Source organism: Mycteria americana, chromosome 3 (assembly GCF_035582795.1).
Source record: "Mycteria americana isolate JAX WOST 10 ecotype Jacksonville Zoo and Gardens chromosome 3, USCA_MyAme_1.0, whole genome shotgun sequence".
Taxonomy (NCBI): Eukaryota; Metazoa; Chordata; class Aves; order Ciconiiformes; family Ciconiidae; genus Mycteria; species Mycteria americana.
In genome coordinates, this window is record NC_134367.1 from 95,168,478 (window position 1) to 95,186,037 (window position 17,560).

General features: G+C 38.2%; 1 protein-coding gene across 2 annotated transcripts in view; it reads left to right on the top strand.

The window, feature by feature from the left end:
* ZFAND3 (zinc finger AN1-type containing 3) overlaps positions 1-17,560 on the top strand; it is a 149,788-nt gene that overhangs the window by 109,170 nt on the left and 23,058 nt on the right. For both annotated transcript variants that reach the window (XM_075496197.1, XM_075496198.1), the window contains one exon: positions 13,843-14,013. In XM_075496197.1, the coding sequence (XP_075352312.1) occupies positions 13,843-14,013 (171 nt within the window). The remainder of the gene's footprint in view (positions 1-13,842; positions 14,014-17,560) is intronic.

The window sequence follows — 17,560 nt, forward strand, 5'->3', positions numbered from 1 at the left end:
AACCAAGAAGCCATTACTTCTGTATGATCATTTTTATCAATCTTTATGTGTTGAGTAAGGACAAAAAGACCTGGTACACCACTAATCAGATTTTTTTTTTTTTTAATTGCTCCAAAGTGTTAAGCCGCTGAGCAAAAAATGAAGGGGGTTTATAATATTAAAACAACTTTGAGGTATGTTTTTCATTGGTGTTCCAAGGGACTTTTAAGGTGTTCTTTAGTATTTGACTTCTGGAGGGCATTGTGTTAGAAATCCAACCTTCTTGGAGCTCTCTCACCGACAGGCAAGTGATGACAGAACAGCCTTCGAGCAGCATAATAAATCACCCAGCCCTGGCAATAATAGTGCCCATTAGGGACGTTCCTTTTCTTTTTTTTCCCCCTGCTCAGTTTCCAGCTGTACTAATAGAACAGCGCATCAAACAAGGCTGTAAATAAAAGTTATAACCTAATAGGTGGGTGCTGAAGTGGAACGGACAGGAGCTGAGGCATGGAGGCCTTATTACTGCTCATCAGCAATTATAAACAGGATAAAGTGTCTGGGACTTGCACTGATGCAGCAAGAGCTAATAGAGGCTGGGAGATGACACCGTACCATGATCAGATGATGTATTTTGATGGGTTTTTACTATCTCATCTCATTGCCTATTTCTGTGATGTGTTGTATTATCTGTTCTGTGCTTCTGTATCTATCTGGATGGACAGATTGGTTTCCTCTCCTGCTCAAAGGAGCTTGAGCACATATACTTAAGCTTGCTTTTTTGCACGTACACTTTGCATTAGTTGCCAGTACTGGTTATCTAAGAGCCTTTGCAAAGTGTTATGATTATTGTAGATTAAAATCCTCCTAATGGTAAGGATCATGATAGTTGTATCTGTAAACAAATTTAAGGACTTGCTGCAATTGTAGGATTTATTCTCACTCTCACCTTGTTCAACTTTACAAAATCACCCTCATTCATTAAAAATAGTGGATATGGTCACCTGACATATCTTTGACAGTAGATGCGTTAAACTATGCGTTTTAGACTAAATGTGTTATAACCAGTGCGGTTGCAGAATCCAAAGAGATGGGCTTGGGGTCAATATATCAAAAAGTTTGTTAGAAGTCAGCTATAGCTGTGATGATCCTTGCCTCCGAGTTATAAAAACTTCAGCTGTTCCTGGGAAGGTTTTTAAGAGCTTGTTAGCACACAGTAATTGGTAATATTCACAAAAAAGTCTTTCTTGATCTTTTATCTATCACAGAGAGTCTAGCACATTTCTGTGCTAGACATCTAAATCATCTCTTTACTAAATCATAGTGAAAAAAATGCCTTGAAATTTAGCCTGTACTTGCTTTAATCTAAAGAGAAGTTTTGCAAGCATCTTCATAGTTCATACATTAATCACTCATGCTGTTTACTTCTGAAGAGAATTTTCTTCTAAGGAGTGGAAAAAATACAACACTCAGAAGTGAAAAGGTGTGCAGCAGCATGTCAGCATGTGAAAACAGTGACTCCTATCCTTCTCTATTCAGTACAGCCAGGATAAAATAAATAGATTATTTTTCTGTCATCTTATGATATTAGGACAGGAATACTTACATCTGCCTGTGTTAAAGTAGACTAAACTGAGATGAATGGAAACTCATCCTTTTCATAGTTGGTATTTCTTTGAAATTAACTTTAATACTTACTGGTTCCCAGGTGTTCCTTTCCTTTGCATCGTTCATAAAGCGAGGAAGCTAGATAGTTGAAGTGGCCAAAGGGACAAAAAATGTAATGTGACTGTGGAAGCCCTATTTCACATGCTGCACAGATGAATTAGAAATACCTACAGACAGTGTTTTGAAAGTGTTTATAAAACGCTCTAGTAATTCCTATTTAGGAATAACTCATTTTTCTAATCAATCTGCTGAAGCCATTCATGAAAGGATTTCTAGCCTTAAGAAGTAAAATTACTGTTATGGACTAGGATAAGTAGATGAATATGTTAATTTATATGCTTATTAATGTTTCTCATTTTATAGCATTGTATTCCCCGAAATTGCACTAACTCAGATTAATTCTCTTAAGAGCACATAAGGCAGTCACATACGATCTCCATGTTACTAATGCATCCTTTCCAAAGACAACAGGAAGACCTCAGAAACAAGAGGACTGTTGCTCTTTGTGTGGTATATCAGCGTGTACCTTTGTAGTAAGCTACCTTGTGCAGAAAGCGGGGTTCGGTGTATGCTTGTGTGAGTAGCAGAAATGTGTACCAATTTAAGTAGATTTTGGTTATACAGGGGTGCATAGGTTATGAGAAACAAACTTTTCCTCCCTTGTGAGGAGGAAAATGAACCCCAGTACAATAGAATTAAAAAATAATAATCAAAATGTGTCTGTGGATGGGGAGTAAGGGTCTCCTGGCCTGTATAACCTCCCAGCAGGTGCTGAGACACACACCTCTGTGTACCTCATAATACTCCCAACTATCTGAGATCAGTACCATGTTGTCAGTTCATGCAGAGTCTAAGTTTTCAAGTCCAGCATCCTAATAGAGAATGTCCTCCAGGTCCTTAAAACTGTTACTCCTGCTGCCTTTATTTATCCTCTTAAATCACCCAAATTAATCTTCTTTTATCCTTTGTGCTGTTCGGATATGCCCTTGAACCTTCCTTTTTTATTCTTACTTCACCAAATAACCTGTTTAAGACTTTTTTTGATTACTCGTAAGTCTATTCCTCAGCTTTCACTTGTCTTTATCTCTTTTTTGCTGCTCTTGTTTCAAATTTTTCATCTCTCTTCATTTCCATATCCTGAATCCCATTATGAAAAAGACCACATTCAAAGTAGAACAACTTTGAGGAAAATGTGCTTAAGTCAAGAGGACAGGATGATCTCTTGAGAGGAGTTCACATTGAATTGTAAGCCAGTAGGAAAATTATTTTGAATGTCAAATTAAAGGTAGTACCAGATGATAGGAGAATAGTAAACACTGTCTCTGGATTAGCTGCATTAGGAAGAGTATAGCCAGCAGATCAAGGGAAGAGATTTTTCCCCTCTAGTTGGCACTGGAACAGGTACCCACAGAGGCTGTGAAATCTTAGTCCTTGAAAATTTTTGAACATGGACTGGACCAGGTCCTGAGCAACCTGATCCAGCTTTGATGTTTACTCTGCATCAAGCAGGAGGCTGGACTGGGTCACCCCCAGAAATCCCTTCCAACCTAATTTTTTCAATGACACTAACAGAAAACAAATATGATCTGAGTGATTAAAGGTATTAGTCTAACCTCAATAGCATTCATAGCACTTAATGAGAGCTGAGGCAGGTAGGCTCTAGAAGTACAGGCGAGCGTTTAGTGCCCCAAGCATTGCAGAGAAGAGCCAGGAGAGAGACTCTTGGAAAGGTGGGAGAGTTGGGATGGTCAATGCAAAGCAAAGAGCTGGGAGGATGGTCCTTGCAGCAGGATTCTCAGTGGCCATAAGCTGGATAAGCGAAATGCGCTTCCGTAAATAAGACTCTCCTGCTGCCCTTATTGCTTTCTCACCGCTTTTTCTCTATGGTCTGATAGGTGGTTTTCAGTCTGGTCAGTGAAATTCTTGCCAAATACAAAATTGTATGTTTTTAAGATCATTATCTTTTAAAATTCAGATATGACCACATCTTTGTATTAAAGTCTTAAGGAATTATGACAAAGGATTAGTCCTCGAATTTGTTGAAAGAGGAGAGTAAATATATTATTCTTTATGTATGTTTTGATTAAAAAGAAACAACTTTACCCTGAATATTTTTTTAGTGGTTTCATGCTGTGTTTAGTTTTCAGAACTATCAGGACCTCTTTGATCAGTTAACTGACCTTTGACAGTAGGTACATAGTTATTATTAGAGAATATACATCTGTTAAGCTTACTTGGCATTATGCTCCCAAGAGCTCTGAATTCCTTGTTTCATTACCAGCATCCACCCACAGACTGCTGGCAAGACATTCCCAAATAACAAAATTGCAGCTCATAACTTTAAATAAACCGCATCTCCATTAGTTTCAAGGGCAAAGAGATCAGGGTTACATGTCTTGCATTTCCCACCTACAACCCCTTCCTAAAATTAATAAAAATATATATTGGAACAGGACTGGGGGATCTTAGGGTTGGCTTTAATTTCAATTGGGCTTGCCCAATAGCAAGACAATATAGAGAATGTTGCAAAGAACAGTTGAGATCATTAACTTCAAAATCTGTGAGGAACTCTGCTCCTGTCAGCCTGAAGAATTGAATTGATTTTACTTCAGTGTGTTGCAGTCAGCACCTTGATCTCATCTGTACAAATCAGACAACTTTCTTATTGGTATGCTTTAGCAAATGAGACACAGCTTTTTATTGTTTTGTTATTTTATTGCACTGAAGGTTTTTTAACAAGTTCAGCATTAAATAACTGGCCTGAAATACATTTAAAAAACACATAGCCACTTATATTTGCTTTTTGATATTTTATTTTTTCTTACTATCTTAAATTAAAACACATGTAACATGCAGGGAGCTAATCCATGAACCTGTTACTGCTGTATTTTTTGATGTGAAGGCAGTGCCCCAAAGGTTTCATCTGACTCTTGGTGAAGGCCTCTATTCTGACTAATGATTTCAGTGAGCATCAGACAGCTTTTAAGTACAAGTTTTCACAGTTTTCCATTTAGATATTAATTTTCATAAGGACCTTAATAATATATGGAAGTAATTTTAGAGTCTCTTGGAAGTATGCTTAAGTCTGTTCAGCATACACAGCGGGAAGTGTATCTCCCTACAAAGTGAGGGGTTTATAAATATTTGTATGTTCACTGAATTATCACGCAAACAAGTTACCTCTTTTTCCTATTACTGTTCCAAATTATTTTCCATAACACAAACTTCAGGGAATAACTAAGGAGACAACATCTTGGGGCAGAAGAGGGTTGAAAAAGAGCTGGATGTAAGATACAAGACAGCACATGTACTGTTGCATCCTCTGAGTTTCATTGATCTGTTCTACCTCTGCCTTTGTGTAGATCTGGTCTTTGGTTCCAGTTAGTGTAGATGCTTTCCAAATATCTCCTTTCAAAACAGTAAGAGCTGCCCAGTAAACCAGCCTGATTTCTGATGTATTGTTGACAGCAATCAGGTGTACAGAAACTGTCTTCTATGTCAGGGCTGGTTGTTTTTTCCCCACAAAAATTGCCAGAAAAAGTAACACAATCAAAATATAAACTGATTTTTAAGCTTTATTTAAAATAACTGAATCAAAACCAAGTGTTTTTTGAAGATAGATTAGCTGTACATTTCAGAACCTACTCTTAATGCATTCAGTAAATTTTTTATCAAAATACAAGAGCACTTAGATTTTTTTCCTTAACATTAATCAGTTACAGTCCTTGGAATTATAGTGTCTCATTGCAAGATTTCTGTTGCTAATGGCATCACTGAGGTTCTGCAGTTAATGACAAATAAGTTTTTTGAAAGATAAATATTGAAAATATATTTTTTTTCACTGCTAGCAGGCGAGAGTTCTTTACAATTCCTCTTCTGAATCTGTGTCTTAGCCTTGGAAAACCCTCATTACACCAATGCGGGGAAGGGTGTACTAAGAAAAACTCAGTGTATGAATGAAAAATAACAGAGCAAGTAGTTTCTATATAGAACTGGTTTTAGGCTATTAGTTTGAAGAATTACCTTCCTGGATACTGTATACCATCTGATTGATGAGGACGTAGCTGGAGTATACTACTAGGGTTTTGAAGCAGAGCAGCACTGCTTATTTATGCACTCTTGAGCTGACTAGCCAATATGCAATATTTATAGCATTATCTATTCTTGTTAATCCAGTATTAGAGAATTTCACAAAGCATAAGAGGGCTTTCATTAAAGTCAGACACCCCCCCCCCCCAATATTGCTGAATGCTTTTGAATTTCCCGTTTTACCAGAACCAGTGTAAGCTTATTTGTATGTTTGTACATACATATTCATACATGTAAATATATGTATTTGAATACTGGTAAGTAGTCTTCAGGTGCTGTGGAATGGCCAGTATGTTCATGATTTGCCTTCATAACTTTTTCATCATGTATACTCCTGTCTTACAGCTTTTTTTCTTCCTTCTTGTGTTTCTGTTCTTCTATTTAGCTATCTCTATTTCTGCATTATTCCTTCACTTAATAATCCTGTTCTGATTATTCAGGCCACTTATGATATCATTTGTTCTCCAACTTTAACTGTCACCAGAATCTGCCTTTGTCCCTCTCCCAACCCTAACCCTATGCTGCTAAAATACATAATTTAATAATGAGAAAGTAAGTTCAAATTGACACCTGTAAAATATTGTTTTGAAAACTGGTGAGTTTAGCGTTGTGGCCTTTTTTTTCTCTTCTGGCCTTTTCAAGGTTCATTCTTTATAATAGTCTGAATATATGAAAGGCTTGAGATGCTGTTTGTCAGCTATTAAAAAAAAAAAACCACCACCCCAAACAGCTTCCCTTAACATCCTCAGAATAGTATCAAGCTTCTACGCTGCATAAATTGCTCCCAGTAATCAAGACAACGTGAATTCAGTCTCATGCCTGCACACACTAGCAGTCGCTATCTGTGTATGATTTTGCTGTCAGCAGCTGTTTTTAAACATGTTCTTCAGCTGCTTACCCTTGTAGCAAGAGATGGGCAGCGAGCACCAGGCCGAGTGCTCAGCAGGTCTGTCCAGCCTGCGCTCCCTCCACAAACTCGTCCGTTGTTGTGGGCTCCAGAGGTTTACAGACTTGGCCCGTTGGTGTAATTCAGGAAAGGAACCCCATTCGCCTAGTCTTCTAAATAAACAAGGTCCTTCTTTCAGTCAGCAGCAATAGGGGTGGCCATTCCCTTGGGAAATGTTTCAAGTAATTGAAATGCCCTGAGTTAATCCATCGAAGGAACTGCACAGTACAGGTGCCTGAATACATTTAAATATGTACTTGTTTGAATCAATTGGGTATATAAGTAAAAGTGTTTGAGAAATAAATGCATATTTCCATTAACTAAAGACATGCTGACATCAGAGAGCGTGGGGGGAATAATGCAAGAATTTAACTATAAAACAGATGTAGTACAGGAGCCTAAATATGAGACGAAAACTAATTAGCTTGTCACTTAATTTAGCAATTATGAATTTTATTGACAAGAAAGGATAATAGGCATTTTCACACTTTTTCTAATTATAACTTAGCTAAAATGCATGCAGTAGGCTATGTAGCTCACTATTTGTCATACAGTTTTCACCATGCATTTCATTCATCGGGGTTACTGGCACTAGATTAGGCTCTTCCATTTCATTAGAGATGGTAGTTAATAGCCTCATTAAGTTACACTGCAGTATAGTATACTTCCTTTTTGATGGACAATAGTACCAACAATACAGGTTCAGAGGCAAGCAAAAAATGTGAGAGGTAGGAAAGAATTAGTATATAATTTTTTTTATTATTATTTTTTTATTTTCCCATCCATGGATCTCAGAATTACAGAACGGCTGAGGGTGGAAGGGGCCCCTGGAGACCATCTGGTCCAACCTCCTTGCTCAGAGCAGGGTCACCTACAGCAGGCTGGGGTCCGTGTCCAGTCAGGTTTCGAGCACCTCCAAGGATGGAGCCTCCATAACCCCCTGGGCAATCTGTGCCAGTGTCAGGTCTCCCCTACAGTAAAAAAGTATTTTCTTACACGTAAGTGGAGGAATGTTACTAAAATTACATGGTTATGCTTCCACATTTTGCTTTTTTCCTGAAGTCATCTGCCAGCAGTAATACATGCATTAATACTCATTCACACACATATAAAAATTTTAACTAGAGAATGTTAAGTTTTGAAGTTTGGTGATAACTAACACAAATCAGGTTGAGGCACTTAAACCACTGGGGGTGGGGGAGGCAATTGCCTGGTTTCCTAAGGAAATAAGGCCCCCATAGTTTTCCCCGCAATAACTTCTGAATCTCTTGGATTATTTTAATGAAATTTCACAAAGGTATCAAGGTCTTGAACACACTAATCTCACATGCAGGTTTTGTGAAAACTGGCAGCTTAGTACTTGGAGGGGGTACACATGTGACATGATGCAAATCAGCGTCCCCATAGAAGCAACCTTTAGCTGTGGCTGACCTCCCCTCCGCATCAGGCCATGTTACTTTCTGGGGGGCTGACGGGTGGCGGGGGGACCCACTTTGCCTTGCCTGTGTTTCGGGGTGTCCGGATTCAAGTCAGGCTGTGTTAGTTGTGTTAGCTCAGCCACAGCCCTATGCTGTTACGCAGCATACTTGCTGAAGCGTAGCACTGTACTTGTGCGCTGTAAGACGTGCTGTCAGTTAGCCACGTACACAAGTTTTGTGATGCTCTGGAGTGTTCATCTGTGTGTTTTACAAATGCCTGTTCTCACTATGCTAGCACAGTGCTTGGTACTGCACAAGTTTGATTCTCCTCGTCTTTTCCTTGCAACACATGCATCATGTGTGCCAGCTCTCATTTTGGGGAAATTAAGCCATGCTCTTGTTGAGCTCAAAACTAATGCTTACACTCAAAGCAGTATACATGCCAAATTTCTTTTTTTTTTTTTTTTTTTGCCATTTTTTAGTGTTCATTTCAAAAAACCCAAACACTTTAAGTCACTATCTGTAACACAAGCCTTTTTCTTAATCTATTGCAAAGGGGGACAGAGAGTTTTGCTGGCAGAGTTTGAAGCACATCAGTAATGCTTCACACTTGAAATGTCTTGCAGCAACTCTTTCCTTTACGTATCTCAGACAGCTAGGCTAAAAGTTGTTGGGGTTTTTCTGTTGTTGTTTGGCTGGTTGTTTTTACTCGTTAGGGCTGGAAAGAACTACTGTTGAATGGTTTTGGTAACTGATGTAGAAATAATAACTTCTATAATGCAACTTCTGAGCGTTAGTAATCTCTGGAGTGATTTCACAGGGAGCCTCCTGAGGCAAAGAAGGGGCTGACAGGACTTGAGCTCCATAGGGGCTATTCCTATACAGTCTCTCCACTCCACATTGTTCAGGAACAATGAGTTTTAGTGCAATTGCTTTTAAACTCAGAGAGGGAATAAATCAGTGAAATGGTGATGCTAAGGGCACTGCGATGATACTAGAAAACAGATTGTGTGGTTTAATGTTACCAACGGGTTTATGTAAGAATTTTTGAGACATCTGTCTGTAATGTTTTAAGAAAAATTGAGGTGAATTCACAAAAGAAATTAATTTCTTATGAGCATGAGTGCTTCCAAAGAGGTGCGCGCTTAAGTTTCTGACGCAAGCTTTGAGATGCAGTCTTGATTGCGTGAGAGGAGGAGATGTTCATCTCAATGTATTTAGAGTTTCAAAATAACTGTTTCCACAGCACTGTACAGCAACAGGGAGGAACTGAGGTGGTCACTGTTTTCAAACTTGGCTTATAAGACATTAATCTTGAATTTCTGTCTCTTCATTAATAGTCAACAAGCAAATGGATTTTGGAACAACTGTGTTAATTTTAGATTCATTTGAAGTAGAGGAGATGATTTTAAATGATGATTCTGGTAAATGTGGTAGGAAAGATTTGTAAAGAGGCACTTTCCTCTAGACGAAATTTCTAATGCATAGTCAACATCCCAGGGAATTAAGTAATCCCTCATCTAAAAATGGAATAATGAAGGAAAATTAAAAACCTAGAAACTGGCAAGAAGATACTGCTCAAACTTTAGTTAATCCCTGTTATGTCGTTATTGTCTGTGACTGTGCAAGTTTCTTCATGGACAGAGGTTTTAACAGCTCAAGCTCCTTTTAAAATAGTTTCAGAGGAGATGGCAGTGATGTTTGAGGGTTCATTAATTATTGCTCTTACTGGTGTTTGCACAGGCAGCTGAGATCATAAATGTCAATCTGTCAGTGTGATGGGTTCTTTATGAAAAGAAAAAAAACCTGACTGAGTGCCTCAAAAGCTGTCATCAAACCAGAGATTAAACAGATTCATCTCATTCTTGAAACAAGCAACAGCAGAGGAGGGCTCCTCTTTCTCTTACTACTCTCCCATCTCTTCATTCCTCCCTTCCTCCTTCCCTGTTAGTATCTGCTGGGCTTAGAGCTTCGCACCCTCTCCCCAAAATGCCATGAAAGAGACATCATGATTGTTAGTGAAGCCATGTGCATGCAGCCTGCAAACTCCTCCATGGCAGGAGAGTAAGAGAGTGGGATTCAGCTCTGACAGTTGTAACACCATTTATTTGGAAAAATTCGAGAGGAGAACATGAGTAATGAAGACAAGAACAGTGACAGTAAGGAACAAATACGAGTTTCTGTCCAAGACATAACAGAATTTTTAAGAACACTACTCTGCTTGTTGTTTCCAGACAAGCCTCCAGTTTCAATCTTGCTCAGCTGAATTACTTTGTTCTCTCATTTCAGGTGGGAGTTTGATAGTCACCACAATTAGAAGAATCCTTATTTCTTAACTTTGAATTAAAATTGCAATGGGAGAGTGTCAATGGCAGTTACTGTGCTGAGCAATTTCTTTGTGAAATTTTGGGGATGTCTCATGTCTATTGTTTTTCTTCATTTTTACAGAAAAGTTTTACGATTTTTGACATCTGCAGGTAAAAGGAAGGCATTCTTTTCTTTCTTCTTTTTCCGTTCAGACTGGGTATTTGTTGGTTTAGGTGTAATGCTAAAATGCAAGTTGAGTGTGAAAAATGTTTCTTAAAAGCAAAGCAAGAAGTAATTCGTGTTGCACGAACCATCCTTCTAAGGAAAGCCACTGTCAGTCACTGGCTGAAAGAATCCTCTTCTCTGTAGCCATTTTTGATTCTTTAATAGTTCACACTGAGTATTTACTCTTGTCTAGTTGCAGCACTTCATCCTGTTCCTAGGGGTTTTTTTCTGCAATCCAGGTAGTAAAGCTATGCATGACAATTTCCTTTTGCTATCAGATCTCTGAAGTTTAATGTTGCAAGATTCCAGGTGCTGGAAGATTTATTTTGCTTGTGTCAGTATAGTGGAAGGCAACGTGATCTGGAATAAATGCATGCAGGACTGAATCTAAAAGTTCTGATTTCTAATCTGTGCTTTCTCCTCACTCTTTATACTTGCCCATGAGAAGATGTAAGCATGTGTATTGTTGGTCTGTTTTGTAATGAGTATTAGCTTGTGCTCATGTGTTCAAGGTGCTGGGCAGTCAGTGATCAGATAGCTGCTACTGTCCCTGAGTCAGGCTAAGTTTACCTCAGTGTTAACACTGTTTAATTTATGGGAAAAAGATACGCATTTTAAAAAGTGAGATACCTAAATTTTCATTTCTGTCATATTAACCAACTTATGTTAATATTCAATTAGTCATTACCAATTAACAGGAAATGTATAATTAAATATTTTAATTATAGGATTACTAGCCTGACTTGGAGTAGCTGTTTTTCTCATTAAGGCACATGGCTTCATTAACTGATTAGACACTGGTTGACTCAGGCACATGAATCCCTTATTTGGACTTCATTGTAAGCAGACCACTATGGTTTCCATTGGCTTAATTCAGAATGCCAAATTCACTTCTGAGAAGTACCAGAATGGCTTATGTTTCCAGAAGCAAAGATGTGTGGGAGGTAGCTATTTCAAAATAGCAGTGTATCTGCTTCTCTGAGTAATGAATAAACTACAAATCGTGTATTTCCCCATCTTTGGCAACAAGGTGGGCTGGAACAGATTTATGCTGAACCCTGAATCAGCCAGGTTGCAGCACACAAGCTGCCTGTTGAAGGGTGCACCCGGCTACGTTCAAGGCTAGGCTGCTCTTCTAGGCACTCTGAAAACAAGTGCCTGTACGGAATATGAGTTGGGATCTCTGCAATCTGTTCAGAGGATCTTTCTCTTGGATCATCTTCTGCAGAGATTTAATTTAAGACAGGACTACTTGTTCCATAACTGTATTAATTCATTATGCACTACTTTCTTTTCCTTGTCAAGACTCCTGCACAGGCATGTGCTCCACATGGCTCCACCAGGCATGCAGAGGTGGAGTACGTTATGTACTGAATGTTGGTTTAGGCCTAATAGATGTATTTTGTAAGGTATAAGTTGTAATCTACGACATTGATCAAAAAGAAGGCTGTATTGAGGCATACATCAGATAAAATTATTGCAGCTTAATAAAAACTTATCACCTGTATACTGTGCAGAAAGCAGCTCACTTCTCTATTAAATGTGAGATGCGGAGACTTTGTACTTACTGAGAAGCTAGGTGCATTTTCAGCATATCTTAAGAGCAGTATGACAGAAATAAAGTAGACCCAAGTGAGCTAAGTTGTATATTTGTAATGGCTGTAATATTGCAGTCCAACAACTGGAAAAACACTGTGAGACAAGGTCTGAAACACAGGTAAGAAAAGTGGGTTAGTATATACTGCATGTGAGGAACTAGGGCAAGTTAATAGAGCATAACCTGGAGGGAGAGACTAGCACGTACTCCTAGTCTGACTTCATTAGATATTTGGTCAAGGAAAGGCATGATGTTGATAAGCAGTGGATCAGATAAGATGACTGAAATAACAAGGAAATGGACAATGTTTAGCCACGGCAGTTACCTTTTCCCAGCTAATCCAGGACAGCTAACACAAAGTAGGCGTTTTCCATAAGCACAGGACACCATGCAATGGAAACTTAAACATAAAAACATGTTCAGTAGGCCACTGTCCTGCCAAAAAGATATAGTTATCTTGTTATTTGTTGGATTAATGGCCTTTCAAAATGGATTTAACTGAACTAATGCCTTTTTTTTTTCCTTGATCACCATCTTGCACTAGAATGCTGACTGATCGCAGTAATGGCTTTCAGCAGTTAGTCTCCTTGCAACACTAATACAAAAAATTTAATTTTTAATACAGTTTGGATTAAATCTATTTGCAGCTTCTATTAAAAAGAAATACAGAACTGATTCCTCTATGCACAGGTTTGGGAAGGGAAAATGTCTTTTCTAGCCTGACCTGACTCAGATTGCAGAGCAGCAGATCTGCTGAAATCCACTGCATCTGACATGCCACAGAAGTAAGGCTTGGGCATCCCATGTTCTAGTCAGTAATGTGCATTTAATGTGCTACTCTAGAGCCCTGGACAACATAGTCTCCATCGTAAAATTAAAAAAAAAAAAAAAAAGCAGGCACTACAATACCTGAAGTAACTTCTCTGAACTTTAACTTCTTAAGGTTTTCCACACACTATTTTCTTATAAGCTGAAATATATAAAGTTATTAATGCAAATAGTATTCAGACTAATTCTTTAAAAAATGGCTGAGCACTTTGAATTTATAGCATGCATGTACAGGTTGGGCTTATTTTGTTTGGGTTTGTATTGTTGGTGTATACTAATTTACATTTAAATCCTTATCCATGTGGAAGGAGGGAAGCATGGTATGGTGCTTTCATGTACCGCCTTCAATCATAAGAGATACAGTTTAGATGCTGTGCCTTAAAAATCTCCGTCCTGCCCAGGGAGGAAATAGGTTGAACCCATGTTCAGTCATTTTTCAGCAGCAGCCTACTTCAGTTAGTTTGTGCAGGGAGAACAAAGAAGGTGCACGGGAGAAACTAAATGAGATGACAGATGAAGCCTGCAATTGTTTAGGAAGCTAATCAGTTCATTTTCTATTCAGTATTGCCAGCAGGAGGGGTTCTTAGAGGGAACAAAGATAATTGTCCTTTACTTGATGCTCATTTTGATTGTTAAGAAAATGTGTATATGCAATAGAATGGGAAGTATCATGCTGCTTGGTGGTGACCCCAGCTGAAAGCAATATACCTTCAATCTCCCCAAAGGGATGCCTCAGCAAGGAAGTTCTAATATTTTTCCTAAAATATTTATTGTGAATACAACAGATTCACAGTCGGAGAGTGAGGCTTCTCCTGTGAAACGGCCACGGCTACTGGATGACAGTAATGACAGGCCTGAAGAAACCAGTCGATCCAAACAGAAGAGTAGACGCCGATGCTTCCAGTGCCAAACAAAACTGGAGCTAGTACAGCAGGAACTGGGATCATGTCGCTGTGGTGAGTACTGTTTGTCAGTAGCGTCTGGCTTTCTAACGCAGCCGTGCTCGGATCCGTATCAGAGGTGGAAATACAGAGAACACTTGCGTTTTGAATCTCTCAAAGATACTTTAAACAGAAGCTATAGATTCCACTGGTAGCAAAAAGTTATAATTAGTTCCTGTCTAATTTCCCATTTAAAACTTTGGCCTTGATGTACTGCCTTGTCTCAAGAGATCTCTGATGTTAATGAATTTAGCTTCAGAAGTCCCTGTAAGGCAGGAGAGTGTTATACCCACTTGACAGGAGAGAAACACAAAGCACATCAGTAAATATGCAAAGATGGCAAGGTTTTTACAGAGCTTAAAGGAACATAGGTCAGCACCTACATTCTGTATTTTATAATTACATTATTATTAAAAAGTTAAAACAAAAAAAACTTCTAACTGAAAATGTTTTCATTCTTACAGTTAGCTGTTGGGGGGGGGAAGACTTGTTCACCATACACTTGAAATCATGCAACCTGGCGCTTCCGAAGTGATGACACTGTTCAGCTAATTGAATTGAGGATGATAATCTCGTGCAGACAGCTAATTTGGGGTTTCATATTACATGCAAATAATCTTTCTGAAATAATAATTATATTACTAGATTCCAGAGGAGATGCTCTCTCCTTCATGGAACAGTTATGTTCATAACTGGTTTAAATGTGCTCATCAGACCCAGTGATAATGCGCATGGTAGTTTTACCTGCTAATTATTTTTTCATATAATCACATACTGAAAGCGTACACTTGCGCTCCCTGACCATGCTTGTATCGATACATTTGGAGAAGTTTGTTTAGTTACTTTATCGTGTCTCAGCAGGGGGATAATTTCCAAAGGATTTGCATAGACGATAGGTGCAATTCACACTGCACCTGTGAAATGTAGAACATTGTATTAAAATGTTTTCTGGATAGAAGGCATGTCCTTCTGAGCAGCAGTGGGGAGAGAAAGGATTGGCTAAGCTAGTTACAAAGACCCAGTTAATGAATTCTATATCGAATACCTAACATCAAGTGAAGAGAAGCAATATAAAGCTGCAAAGATTCCATGTTATCCTTTGTTCTTTTCTTCAGCATCTGTCTGTCTTCAACCTTTAGAGATCACTGTTGCGTTGTGCTCTTTTGGACATGAGACAGGCTTTGATTCAGATATTGGAGGACTGCCGTAGAACTAACATACGTTATCTGTGAAGCCACCAAACACGAAATCGAAAGCTTTAATGTTGAAATTCTTATGGAAATCATGTGTCTGGCTACTGTGAAGTATCCAGTAAAATTTTTATCAAACTGAAGAAATTCAGCACTATCAATGACACAGTTTCGTATGGCTCTTTCTGCTCAGCATGGTAGAGGCAGGAGTTTCTGCCCTTGGTCTGCTGCTGTCACATATCAAATTACTGAGGCTGCTCACAGGTACCTGACTGAAATAGAAGAATCCTCCCTAATATTGGGAGCAAGAGAGTTTTACAAGTTTGGGAAGAATTGGAGAAAAGATGACTTAGTGATTAGGTTATATCATTAATCTTTCCTGCATTCTGCAAAATTGGAGCTATGTAAGAGCAATGAAGTTGAAAGCAACTTTTTAAAAGTCCTTCCATTGATTAGTAATATTTTTAAAATTATAAAGTAAGACCTGCCTTTTTTTTTTTCCATAAACTGGATGACACATACATCTAAGTTGGATCCTCTCAAGTTTTCTTGAAGTAGTTCCATAATTTAATATTGTTGCAATATAAATGTTGTAGGAATTATTCTTTAAATTGTTTCTACTGGAGATATACAGCTTTATGGAAATACTTCTGTTAAAGTTCATAAAATGTGTTAATAAAACATGAATATGAAACAAAAAAATCTGAGTTCCTCAGCAATAACTGAGGAAATGAACATTTGCATTGCTACATTACATATTACATCCTATATAGTTTAAAGGATGTATAATAAACATTTATATTCCACACATTTAATGAGAGAAGTGGGAGGCAGGAGTCTATTTCCATGTTTACAACACGGCTGAAAAGTCTGAAGGTCTTTGGTTTATCTGTGCAGCTATAATGTTTCATTAATACTGTATTCAGTACATGTGTTATCTATAATGAAATCCTCTCGTGTGATGTGAAAGTAGGCATACCCTGCACTACTTACTTTTAATAGTAATATTAATAAGAAACAAACAAAACCCTACCACTGAGCAACACAGGTCACCTCAGCTTCACATCATCTAAACTGCTTTACCAATACTTACCAGCACGTAGCTTTTGCCATTTTTAAAGAAGCTGCCTTAGAAACCATTCTCTCTAACTTTGCCCTGCTGTCTATAAAACTAGGTTGCTTTAGGTCATGAATGACAAGCCAGATCAAAAAGCCTGGGGAAGGGGTGATGGGAAATGGGACAGAATAAATATGTTAAAATTCTCATTCACTTAAAATGTTTTCTAAATCCGTATGTGATCAGGTTATCCTTTTAGTCATAATGTGAAGCACAGGTAATGATGCGTGTTTAACTGGAAGTGTTGGAAATATAATCACCTGGTGTAAAATAAGCCTGTATATTCTTCAGAAATAATAGTCAAGGTAGAACGTTGTTTGATCTGGACTTTGGACCACTGCTATTCAATTCTTGGCATCTTAATCCTTAACTGAAGCAATGGGAAAAAACGTGGAAAAACCTTAACTTTAAACATTAAAAGAAATTCTGATAGTCAGAATCAATAAAAAGGCAGAAGTGATCTTTAGAAGGGCAAATGTGTGTGTTTGCTTGGATGTAAGGAAAAAGGATTAACCACATAAATATTACATTGTTCCAAAGCTGTGTCTGAAACACTGTTGTTAAAATACTAATTAACTCTTAAAGACTCCACAGAACAGCAATTTTATTGTTTGATGTTACACATCTTCTTTTCCTAATGTTAAAAATACTGGATATCATCTCCTTTTTTGCTCATGTGTCCTGGTGACTCTTCCAGTGAGATTTTTAGTGAGACATAGTAGAAAGAAAAGTCTATACATACCGGGCAATGTTTTAATATACCCGCAGATAATTAATCCAGTGTAACTGGGACTTGTCCAACAGGGCACAACCTTTTTAAAAGGGGACAGAGAGAGTGGGCTGCTTCTTGACACCAGATTCGGAGATCTTTGGGAAACTGCTGTATTGGCTCTACTGTCTCCTGCAAGACGTGTCCAGAGAGAGGTGATGCTGCTGAGCTTGTTCCCTTGACACTACATGGAATTTTAGACAGATTTGACAGTGCTGCAGGGCTTTGCCACGAAGAGAAACAATTAACTACTGAGAAGGGAGTTCCAGTAAGGGTTCTTCAAATTCAAACCGAACATTTTTCAGCTGTAGAAAGATTTGTTTATTTTCATACACACGTACACGCATACTCTCAAAATCTTTTTTCATTCTGCTTCCACTCTGTACAAGTTATTAACTGCTGACAAGAAATTCACATCTCATAAATAATGCTTAAGAGCTATTGCTATATAAGTTGAATGTGTTATGAATTGTGATGGGCCTTTTT